We start from the raw sequence: 12,583 nt of genomic DNA on the forward strand, positions 1-12,583 counted from the left end.
AAATTGTATGACTTGTTTACACTCCAGTCCTGTAGGTGGCGATATCCGTTTGAGTAAAAAAATAAGACGCCGAAGAAGAAGCAGGCAGTGACGTAACGCGAGGTTAATTTTCGGTTAGTTTAGTTTTCAGTTTCGACATTAAATCCCCGTCGGTCCGATTATATTATAATTTGATTTATCTATAAATTGACCACTTATTCCTAAAATCTTTCAGTTTTACAATAAAAGTCTGTAAGAATAATTGCATTTACTTCCATCGCTAAACGGAAGAGGACGCTCAAACATTACAATAAAGGCATTTTTACATACGTTTACATAAATATAAATAAACGTGTATGGGTTATATTATTGTAAAAGACTTCGTGGAAGGAATAATAAATTAATATTTGTCTAACATACTACATTTATGCACATTTTAATATATTATAAATATAATATATTTAATTGCGAATTTGTGCTCCAGTCCAGTAGGTGGCGGTACCCGTTTGAGCACAATAATAAAACCGAAGAAGAAGTAGGCAGTGAGGGAGCTGATTTTCCGGTTTGTTTTGTTGCTGTTGTCTCTAAGCGGCGGGACGTTTGAACAGTCGGTATGCGGCTTTTATTTCATTTGAAATATATGACTGTGATTTCCTCAGTATATGACAGACGGCGGGTCAGAAAAGTTACATATACATCTGTCTGTCTGATGCAGTAATGAGTGTCAGCATTTCTGTAGCTTATAGAGTTTATTAGTGACAGTTCTGACTGGAAGTGACATTAAAAGTGACCGAAGAGAACAGTGTCAGTGTTGTGAGAAATACAGCAAATATGCAAATTATACAGTAAAATGTCTATAATTAATATCACCTCTCTGTCTGTCTCCCTCAGTGTCTCTTCACCTTTTCGTCTGTCTGTCTACTTGTCTGTCTACCTATCTGTCTGTCTACTTGTCTGTCTCTCTACTTGTCTGTCTGTCTGTATACTTGTCTGCTTGTATGACTGGTTGTCTGTCTGTCTGTCTGTCTGTCTGTCTGTCTGTCTGTCTACCTGTCTACCTGTCTACTTGTCTGTCTACTTGTATGACTGTCTGTCTGTCTATTGTCTGTCTACCTGTCTCTTAACTTGTTTGTCTGTCTACCTGTCTGTCTACTTGTTTGTCTGTGTGTCTGTGTGTCTGTGTGTCTGTATGTCTGTCTACCTGTCTGTCTACTTGTTTGTCTGTCTGTCTGTCTGTCTACCTGTCTGTCTGTCTGTCTGTCTACCTTACTATTTACCCACAACTCTACTTGTCTACTTGTCTTTCTCTCTTACAGTTGCTTCTTTCTTTTTCTATCACTGTCTCTCTCAGTCTGTCTCTCTTTTCTCTACATGTCTCTCCTTTATTTAAGCATCTTGTCGTTTTTCTGTTTTTGTACTCTGTCAACTTGTCTGTCTTGGTTGTCTTGTCAACTCTGTCTGATGGTTTTTGCTCTCGGTTTGTTTCTCTCTCTCTCTCTCTCTCTCTCTCTCTCTCTCTCTCTCTCTCTCTCTCTCTCTCACACACACACACACCTTTACATACCTGTCTCTTTCTAAAGTCTGTCTGTGTCTTTTTCTACATTTGCCTGCCTCTGTCTGTTTTTCCTCCATCTTTTTATTCATCACTGCCACTTTGTCTGTCTCTCTCTCTCTCTCTCTCTCTCTCTCTCTCTCTCTCTCTCTCTCTCTCTCACGTTTCTTCTTCACTCTGTTTCTTTTGTATGAATCCCCTTTGTTTATCGCTGCTCTTTCTCCTCTGTGTTAAGCTGAAACATGGCCCCCAAAAAGCAGAAAGAGACTCAGCGGGTAAACATTTCCAGCTCGTTGGAGTCGGAGGAGATCAGTCTGGAGACCACTGTGCCCACGGAGGACATTTCTTCCTCAGATGAGAAGAGCAGCAGTCAAAAGGTCACTAAGCAGGTGCTGGAGAGAAAGGAGCTCCTTCACAACATCCAGCTCCTGAAAATCGAGCTGTCACAGAAGAACCTCATCATTGACAACCTCAAAGTGGAACATCTGACCAAAGTGAGAAATCACATGTGATGTTACTTTACTTTAGCTGGAATTGGACTGTAGTGTGTGTGTGTGTGTGTGTGATGTAGATGGAGGAGCTGGAGGAACAGCTGAATGATGCACTGCATCAGAAGCAGATCTTTGCCCTTCGCTTGGACAGCCAGCTTAAAGTGCAGCAGGATGAGAATAGGTTAGTGCTCAGTTATGACACACACACACACACACACACACTTATTTATTTGCACATACTTGTTTTAAACTGTGAATGTATTGTGGTCAATGCACACATTATCATGTGGACTCAGGACAGACATGTAGACAAATAAACACAGACAGACAGATGGGCAAATATTCAATTATAAATACAAAGAGACAGACAGGAAGACTGAAGACACCAGTAGATAGATAGAGGGATGCAGATAGACAGACAGAGAGACACAGATGGACAGACAGGAGGATGGACAGCGATAGACAGAGGAACACAGATAGACAGACAGGCACAGGTAGACATATCGAGGGACACACAGTTATATTAAGAGACGGTAACAAAGAGACAGAGGGACACAGATAGACAGACTACATGATGAACACATCTGTTTATAGATTTGTTCGTATCTATGGGCAGATACCTGCAGCACTGACACTGATAATTTAATGGAGTCTCCCGTGTTGGTCACAGGAAGCAGCAGGCTCTGATGAAACAGGACATGGATGCCATTTTATTGCGGCAAAAGCAATTAGAGGACACCAACAGACAGCTGTGCGAGAGGGCCGGAGACGTCCGGCGTAGCCTGAGAGACATCGAATTGAGCGAGGAGAAATATCTGGAACTGAGAGATCTTCCTGAAGACAAGCTCTCCATCCCCGAATATGTATCGGTGAGCACTCCGGGCCATCCGTAGATATCTAAGTGTGTGTGTGTGTGTGTGTGTGTGTGTGTGTGTGTGTGTGTGTGTGTGTGTGTGTGAATGCTCACAGCTTTTTCCTCACTTCCACTGGTGTCAGGTGCGCTTCTACGAGGTGGTTACGCCATTGAGAGCTCAGGTGACCGAGCTACAGGCGAAGAAGAACAACGTGATGGACGACCTGGACAGCCATCGCAAGCAAATCAAATCCCTCATGGAGGTACGGAAGACATTCACCCCCTTTTCCACTTTTAAAATCTGGAGCTGGTTAGTCCGCTGGTACTAGTTAGAACCGGTTTCGGGTGTGAAAGTCATTTTTTTTTACTTCATATCATGAAGGTGAAGCAGAAGGGCACATTAGGATGCACTACTGAATTGCAATTGCTACTGAAAGAGATCCACAAATAGTACAGTTTTAAAATGAAAGCTTAAAAAAAGAAAATGTCTTAACGCCATGAATGTAAACCTGATGTTCGATTCTTACTTTGTGTCAATCTAGAGCTACGAAGACGAGAGAAGAGCGCGCTCAGAGCTGGAGATCCGCTGCCAAAGACTCGCTCTGGAACTGGCCGACACCAAGCAGCTCATCCAGGAGGGAGACTACAAACGTCAGAACTATGACAAAGTCAAGCGGTAAGGACAGTGCGCATCACCCTCCACTGATTATACACATCTGTTCCAGATCGAATCCTGATTCACATTCATGCATTCATCAGAATCAGTTCGCATCATCCTACTGATGAAGCCGTTTTTTAAGTGGAGGGTGATTTTTTTTTAATTTTTAAATTTATTTATTTTTGACACAAACCTTCGGCTCTCGTTCAGAACACGGAAAACGGATTTTTTTCATCTCAGACACGTTGCCAAATCCTGCCTCATGTACTCTTTTTCGGTTACAGAAAAATCGATCAATACTTTTTTTTCTTCACGTATCGATTGCTGTAATGCTTCGCTTTTAGGGGTTTCAAAATCTACTTTCAACAAATTTGCAGGTTTTTCAAAATTCAGCTGCTACTGCAGTACAGTAAAGACCAGGTCTGGTGAGCGTACGTCTCCGGTTTTGGAGTAGCTCCCTGTCAGATTTCGCATTGATTTCAAAATACTTATGGGGACCTACAAGGTGCTACATGGTAATGGTGAGATTTCTGCTGCTGCGATTCCAGTCTTTTAGTTGTTCCTCCGTCATCATTTACATTCTATTAGTAATGGGGCTTTTTCTTCCTGTGTACCAAAATGTGATGCTTGGAAAGCGCTTTTTATGTAACTTTTAAAGGCGCTAAATAAAATAAATTATTATTTTTATTATTATTATTATTATTCACTTTGTACGTTTCATCCATAAGACTTATCTACGCTTCATGGCCTTTATGGATCCTGCATTTTCCTAAAGTGCTCTAGCGCACAAGGGAGCGCAACACATGGTGTGCTAAGGTTGGAGTCCAAGATCTTAAGTTTCCTGCACTTGACCCTTCACCTCAACCCCCATCGAACCTCAGCTCTACTCACCATAGCTTACTAATCCTCAAATTCCCAAAACCATGCAACAACATCTAGCCTTTCCAGAGGCTAATCATAACAGCAAAGGGGGAATAAATGAACGGGATGTTCAACAAGAACATCTTTCGATGGCTGCAAAGAATAAAAAACAAAGAGTTGGTGATAATTGGGAAAAGCACGACGCAGTAGCTTCAGTGTGTTGTTAAACCAGAAGCTCTCATCCCTTCAAACGGAATTGTGAAGCTGGTAAAAGCTTGCACAGTTTTATGTTTTCAAATGTTTTTCTAATTCTTTAAACTGGAAAAGAAGATCTGTGTTTATGTAAACCAAATACAGCAATAACGAATAATCTGATTGTTTCAGAGAGAGGGACGACTACGAGATAGAGGTCCGAGAGCTGAGGAAGAAGCAGGAGGTGATGGACCTGACGCAAACCGCGATGACCAAAGAGAGGAACGATCTCAGCAAAGAGGTAATAAACAGACCATACACACCAGGTCCTAGGAACAGCCTTTCTTTTTCTCTCATCATATCCTGTGCTTTTTATCTGTATTTTCCAGGTGGCCACACTGCAGCAGTCAGTGACACTGCTTCAGAAGGATAAGGACTATCTGAACAAACAGAATATGGAGCTGAGTGTACGCTGTGCCCACGAGGAGGATCGTCTGGAGAGGCTGCAGGTGCAGCTGGAGGACTGCAAAAAGGCCAGGGAGGAGGTCTACGACAAATACGTGTCCTCCAGGTCTGTCCCTACTGTATTATCAAGAATGTTTAAAAATCCCCCCCCCACACTTTTAATTAAAAGTAGTAGTTCAGCTGAATCATAAATGATGTTCAAAATATTGACAGTGTACAAACTGACAAATATTATGAAACGAAAGCCTCACCCTCGTATATTCTGCAACTTTCAGGAGTTTTTTTTCCATATCTCAATTTTGAACAGCGTCCTCACTTTCCTTTTGCATAAATAGGGAAATTCCCAAGGTTACTAATTTCCAATGAAGCCATCAATGTTACTTATGTAACTTATAAAACACCACTGGAAGATTTCAACTTTGTTTTTTCCCTTTGGGAAAAAATATACCAAGCATTTGTCCCAAGCAAATATCCCTGATTTTCTTCTGTAATGGCAACCTCGCAAATAAATAAATAAATAAATAAATAAATAAATAAATAAATAAATAAATAAAGCAAACAGTGCAGCTACATATCCTTTCATTATTCGAACCAGGAAATTCCTTTGTAAATACCTGTTTTGATTGACACCTTTATTTTACATTTGTACATTATCCAGAATGCACCCGTACAACTTGTCTTCAAACTTTCTAAGTTCCCACCTCTACGTGCTCTCAAATGGCTTTCAGTAGCTGCCAGCATCAGATTTAAAACACTGATGCTCACCTAAAAAGCCAAAAACAGACCACCAATCTGCCTCTACTTCACGTCCCACGATCTCTCAGGGTTCAAGAAGGACACGCTTTCAGATTGTTCTCTCCTCTGACACTGAGGTGGTGGAATGAACTTCTATATGATATCCGAACAGCTGAGCCTTTAAACGGCGTCGATGTTCTCCAACGCAGTTTTAAGTTAATGTTCTAATGATCCAGTATCAAAGTGTAATTTAAGGACCGAGACACTCTGGATAAGGCTGTCTACCAAATTCCAAATATACAAATATAAATGTACATTTTGTATCCAATTCATACAGTTTTAGATTAAACCCATTATACTGTAGTAAAAAAAAAAAAACATGAACCTGCCTCTCCACCAGGGATCACTATAAGACCGAGTACGAGAACAAGCTGAGGGACGAGCTGGAGCACATCCGACTGAAGACCAGCCAGGAGATCGAGAGCCTGCAGCGCACGTCTAAAGAGCTGTACGAGAGAGAGAACAGGTGAGCTTCTGTCCAAACACAACGGCCTGGTGTTCAGACTCCCAGGAGCACCGCTTCGCTGCGATCTTTCTTACACTCCATATCACGTGACGTGCGTTCTGTTGTTGTTTTTTTTCCATCCCTCCCTTTGACTCATGACCTTTGACTCCAAATCCGTATGTCTTGTTTATTTTCTGCCCCGAGTGCACACTTTTGTTCTTACTGTGCTCACACACACACACACCTTAACTCAGGTCTTCATAAATAGAATTTGTTATATCAGGTGTTTAAAGCTTCTGTGTGTGTGTGTGTGTGTGTGTGTGTGTGCACATTCTCTGTTCTTTCATAAGATATGGAGGCACACAGTTGTATAGTATGTCTTTGGATGTGGTATAATAAAATGTAGCATTCTTTTAAACTTCGAAAACCCAAACTCTATGAAGATATTGTTTGGAGAGGAAGATCTTGAGTGAACGACTAAAGAGCTCTGATCTCAACTTTACTAAGCACCTTTGGGACGAATTAGAAGACTGACTGCATCTCAGGCCTCCTCACCTACATCAGTACCTGACTTTATTAACAGACTTGTAGTAATGTGTGTGTGTGTATGTATGTATATGTGTGTATATACATGTATACATACAGTGAGGAAAATAAGTATTTGAACACCCTGCTATTTTGCAAGTTTTCCCACTTAGAAATCATGTAGGGGTCTGAAATTGTCATCGTAGGTGCATGTCCACTGTGAGAGACATAATCTAAAAAAAAAAAAATCCAGAAATCACAATATATGAATTTTAAACTATTTATTTGTATGATACAGCTGCAAATAAGTATTTGAACACCTGTCTATCAGCTAGAATTCTGACCCTCAAAGACCTGTTAGTCTGCCTTTAAAATGTCCACCTCCACTACATTTACTATCCTAAATTAGATGCACCTGTTTGAGGTCGTTAGCTGCATAAAGACACCTGTCCACCCCATACAATCAGTAAGAATCCAACTACTAACATGGCCAAGACCAAAGAGCTGTCCAAAGACACTAGAGACAAAATTGTACACCTCCACAAGGCTGGAAAGGGCTACGGGGAAATTGCCAAGCAGCTTGGTGAAACAAGGTCCACTGTTGGAGCAATCATTAGAAAATGGAAGAAGCTAAACATGACTGTCAATCTCCCTCGGACTGGGGCTCCATGCAAGATCTCACCTCGTGGGGTCTCAATGATCCTAAGGAAGGTGAGAAATCAGCCCAGAACTACACGGGAGGAGCTGGTCAATGACCTGAAAAGAGCTGGGACCGCCGTTTCCAAGGTTACTGTTGGTAATACATTAACACGTCATGGTTTGAAATCATGCGTGGCACGGAAGGTTCCCCTGCTTAAACCAGCACATGTCCAGGCATGTCTTAAGTTTGCCAATGACCATTTGGATGATCCAGAGGAGTCATGGGAGAAAGTCATGTGGTCAGATGAGACCAAAATAGAACTTTTGGGTCATAATTCCACTAAACGTGTTTGGAGGAAGAAGAATGATGAGTACCATCCCAAGAACACCATCCCTACTGTGAAGCATGGGGGTGGTAGCATCATGCTTTTGGGGGTGTTTTTCTGCACATGGGACAGGGCGACTGCACTGTATTTAGGAGAGGATGACCGGTGCCATGTATTGCGAGATTTTGGGGAACAACCTCCTTCCCTCAGTTAGAGCATTGAAGATGGGTCGAGGCTGGGTCTTCCAACATGACAATGACCTGAAGCACACAGCCAGGATAACCAAGGAGTGGCTCTGTAAGAAGCATATCAAGGTTCTGGCGTGGCCTAGCCAGTCTCCAGACCTAAACCCAATAGAGAATCTTTGGAGGGAGCTCAAACTCTGTGTTTCTCAGCGACAGGCCAGAAACCTGACTGATCTTGAGAAGATCTGAGTGGAGGAGTGGGCTAAAATCCCTCCTGCAGTGTGTGCAAACCTGGTGAAAAACTACAGGAAACGTTTGACCTCTGTAATTGTAAACAAAGGCTACTGTATCAAATATTAACATTGACTTTCTCAGGTGTTCAAATACTTATTTGCAGCTGTATCATACAAATAAATAGTTTAAAAATCATACATTGTGATTTCTGGATTATGTCTCTCACAGTGGACATGCACCTACAATGACAATTTCAGACCCCTACATGATTTCTAAGTGGGAGAACTTGCAAAATAGCAGGGTGTTCAAATACTTATTTTCCTCACTGTGTGTATATATATATATATATATATATATATATATATATAAAATGAGAAACTGTCTTTTGCACTATACAATGAAATTCTTACTCTGTGATTTCTCCCATCAGGCTATAACAAATAATAATGAAATGTCAAAGTAAAAAAAAAAGGAAATGCATGAAAATACATTTAACCACAATGCTGATGGTGGCGCTGTTAAATACCTTTAATCGCCACCGTATCTGCACCCGCTGTTCAAACGGCTTCCTTTAAAATTTGAGCCTAATAAAGCATCTAGTCTATCGCACTTGTCATTGCAGCAATGCATTTGGCTTTTTGAGTCCAACGTTTGCGCATCTATCCTCTGTTCTGTTCGTACGTCTGATTTCGAATCGTTAGGATCGTTAGTCACTGTAAAATGGTGAGCGAGTTAAGAAGCTTTAACTCTCTCACACCAAAACCTGTTTTATGTTTGAGATCATAAAGTGACTAAAAGTGCAACCCCAGAACAGCATCCTCCTGCGAAATCGGACCTTCTGTTAAATCAGCACAACACATCACCACCAACACCTTACAAGAACAGCAACACCAGTACTCGAGGGTCACTGATCGTATGATTTTCGTCATTTTTCTGGCTGTAAAGATCTGATTTAAACCTTTCTGCCTATAACATTATGTGGCTTTGCTGAGGCATAGCAAGGCGAAATTTGCAGGAGATATCTAGTGAGGAGATATTTAGATCTGATTTCCAGTGTGTCTTTGATTTTAAAATGTTTTCGCCCCCCCATCCAGAAACCTCCGTGAAGCAAGGGATAACGCCGTCCTCGAAAAAGAGCGAGCCACCGGTGCTGAGAGAGATGCTCAGGCCAGATATGATCAGCTTCTAGAGCAGTGAGTTTCCATGCCTCAGCTCTCTCTCTCTCTCTCTCTCTCTCTCTCTCTCTCTCTCTCTCTCTCTCTCTCTCTCTCTCTCTCTCTCTCTCTCTCTCACACACACACACACTCTCTCTCACTTTTTTTCTCAAATTGCTCCTCTTATAAGCTGAAATCTGAGTGCAAGTGACTGATTTGTTTTGTTTTCCTCGCAGGAAATGTGAGGCATTGTTTGTAAATAATTTTCCAGGTATGAATCATTCAAACCAGTCAAAGGATTTCTTAGAAAGGAGAACCAGGTTTAAAAAAAAACACATCCTGTGTTTTCTCAAGGGTTTAGTGTAAATGCTAACCCAGTGTCGACACGATAACTCTATTCTTGTTGTTGTTTTATTAGCGCACTGTTGTTTCAGCTGCTTCATTTTAAGCTTTCGCTCCTAAAACATGCAGCACGCAAGCGTAACGTTCGCTTCGTATCATCCGGAGTCTCTCTCTCTCTCTCTCTCTCTCTCTCTCTCTCTCTTTATATATATATATATATATATATATATATATATATATATATATATATATATATATATATATATATATATATGTATATGTATGCAGACGTCCTTATTCTGAACGACTTATAACGATCTCATTTATACGAGGCGGTATTAAAAAGTTTAGAGACTAATGGTGCTATCTGGTGCTATTTTGATCATGTGCGTTACCACGTCTGCGATTTCATCACGGACTGCAAGTTAGAACAAAGAGCAAACGTGAAATCCTGCACCAAACCGGGCGAATCTGCCACAGAGACGTCTTACGTGACATACCGTTGACATACGTCGATGCTGCAACGAGTCGTTCGAGGTGTTTCCAGCGGCACACGTGCTTCAAAGAACATCGCCGGAAAACGACGAGAGATCAGGAACACCTTGATCGATGAGCTCAACCCCACAAAAATGCTTAACACGCTTCGAGAAGAAGACTTCCGGGATACTTTCCAGAAATGGCAGGAACGCTGGGAGCTCTGTATTGCTGTGTATCGGGACTATTCTGACAGTGATAGTGTGTAAACATAGATAAATGAAGTATTATAAACAGAGCCAGTCTTGAAACGTTTTAATGCCCTCTCGTATATCTGAGGAGTTCAGGGTTGAGGCCCTGATTACAGGCCCAGCAGTGGGAGCTTGGTGTTGCTGGAATTTGAGCTCATGATCTTCTGGTTCAAAATCCAACACCTCAACCAATGAAATGTCTTACATTTGTGAAAAGATGTTTTTTTTTTTTTTTTTTAAGAAGTGGGAAAGTGGTTAAGGTTTTGGGTAGCTGATCAGAAGGTTGGTGGTTCAAGACCTGGTATCATGAAGCTGCCACTGTTGGGACCCCGAGCAAGGCCCCTAACCTTATGTGCTCTGTGCTGTATCTTCGTTGACCCTGCGCTCTGACCCCAGCTTCCTAACATCTCTGGGATACGCTAAGAAATAATTTCACTGTGCTATAACATACATATGACAAGTAAAAAGCACCTTTACTGTTAAATTAAGATCTTACTCTCCGTAATTCATATTTGCACGGATCTGGTGATGTGTTAAATTGCCCTTTAAAGGTTCATGAGTCAATGTTTTGTGTCTGAACTTGATGAATTTTTTGGGAGAAAGAAGGGAGGATGCTACATTACTCAGCTGACATACAATAGGTTTGATGACTTCTCAGGCCAGTTGAACCTGCTTTAATAAGGGTTATTTAGGTAGTACTTAAACTTAACTTCCCTGAGTCAGTACAGTACAGGTGTAGGTTTAAATCTTTGCTGTGAACCCCCAGTGTGTACATAAAGAGAGATTTTTCTGTGGCAGATCAGGAAACCCCTTGAGATGTCTCCGTGTCTTTGACGTGGCCGCAACTTGTATTTGTGTCCTAACAATTCAGGCAAACGCATCATCAGTTTTCATCTTTTAAAATGTGGACTTTTGTAATGAAAAATGCTTTTCCAAATTTGTAGTTTAGTAAAGCTACATGTTCACGTGGGTGCTACCCATATTATTGTGTCAATCATACACAGATGTGTGTACAAGCCAAAATTATTCACCGCTCAAAAAGGAAGTTGTGCCAGTTCTACACTTTTTTCAGCGTTTGCTCCTCAAAGCGGATGTGAGAATTTCCAAATCTGTCACTCGGATCCCAGATGAACACGTGCTGCGATGTTCCTGCGGAGATTTGCAAGAATTTATGTAAATGTGCAGAGTGGCAGGTTTTTCCTCAAGTACGACTGTCATAGCAGAAATATGTAAATTATATTAATATAAGAATATTTAGTTTTGCACAATCTGGTTCTGTTTTTTGTTTGACAAATCGTATCCAGCCATTCTACCATAACCCTCTTTCCTGGTCAATCAATCAACCAATCATTAAATCAATAGCTAAATAAGCAAATACATAAATAATGCATTAATTTGTTCTAAAATGCATGTTGAAAAAAACAGGTTGCTTAATGCATTAGGTTGCCAGATCTAAAAAAAACAAAAAAAACAAACAAAAACCTAATTTTAACTACACCTTAAAAGTTTAACAAAAACACTAGAAATTAGCCCAGAAATATATAAAAAGGGTCTTTACATTGTATCCCTTATTTTTTTGTGGTGTTTATGCACATCTAACCCTTTTTTTTTTCTTCGCCATCATCATGGTACAGATTTTATTTACTTCGTAATGATTTCTTCTCCCAAACTTTGCAGAAATTGGACTTGTCCTGCACACTAGAGATACACCATCCACACATACAGTTTCCATTTATTTTCCCCATGGCCAGAGCCTTGTTTGCAGATAGTGATTTACAGTAAAATACTAGGCGCTACTGTTATTACCAAATGCAATATCCTACTGTAATTTCAGTAATTATACAGAAAGTATTGAAACACCTGACTTTTCTAGCCATATGTGGTTCTTCCTAAACTGTTACGACATGGTTTGAGGCACACAGTTGAATACGATGTCTTTGGATTCCATAGCATTAAATTTTCCCTTCACTTGAACTATGAGACCCAAACCTGTTCCAGCTTCAGGCAGATATGTTTTAAATGGGTGGAGTTTTAAGATCTTTTGCTATAGATTTGACCTCCACCCTATTGACCACCTTTGGGATGAATGTGAATGCTGACTGCACCCCAAGCCTCCTCACCTCACCTCCATCAATCCCTGATTTACCGATGGTCCTAATGGT

The 12,583-nt window shown here is 40.9% G+C and overlaps 1 protein-coding gene across 2 annotated transcripts in view; it reads left to right on the forward strand.

The window, feature by feature from the left end:
- The first annotated feature begins 53 nt into the window (after nucleotides 1–53).
- pibf1 (progesterone immunomodulatory binding factor 1) overlaps nucleotides 54–12,583 on the forward strand; it is a 37,396-nt gene continuing 24,866 nt past the window's right edge. The window contains exons 1-11 of one of the 2 annotated variants that reach the window (XM_046837825.1): nucleotides 54–113; nucleotides 464–590; nucleotides 1,767–2,025; nucleotides 2,103–2,203; nucleotides 2,693–2,891; nucleotides 3,019–3,138; nucleotides 3,418–3,551; nucleotides 4,779–4,887; nucleotides 4,976–5,157; nucleotides 6,187–6,312; nucleotides 9,295–9,393. In XM_046837825.1, the coding sequence (XP_046693781.1) occupies nucleotides 1,774–2,025; nucleotides 2,103–2,203; nucleotides 2,693–2,891; nucleotides 3,019–3,138; nucleotides 3,418–3,551; nucleotides 4,779–4,887; nucleotides 4,976–5,157; nucleotides 6,187–6,312; nucleotides 9,295–9,393 (1,322 nt within the window). In that variant the 5' untranslated portion in view covers nucleotides 54–113; nucleotides 464–590; nucleotides 1,767–1,773. The remainder of the gene's footprint in view (nucleotides 114–463; nucleotides 591–1,766; nucleotides 2,026–2,102; nucleotides 2,204–2,692; nucleotides 2,892–3,018; nucleotides 3,139–3,417; nucleotides 3,552–4,778; nucleotides 4,888–4,975; nucleotides 5,158–6,186; nucleotides 6,313–9,294; nucleotides 9,394–12,583) is intronic. The other variant, XM_046837826.1, reaches the window with a different exon arrangement.

This window comes from Silurus meridionalis, chromosome 24 (genome assembly GCF_014805685.1).
Source record: "Silurus meridionalis isolate SWU-2019-XX chromosome 24, ASM1480568v1, whole genome shotgun sequence".
Taxonomy (NCBI): domain Eukaryota; kingdom Metazoa; phylum Chordata; class Actinopteri; order Siluriformes; family Siluridae; genus Silurus; species Silurus meridionalis.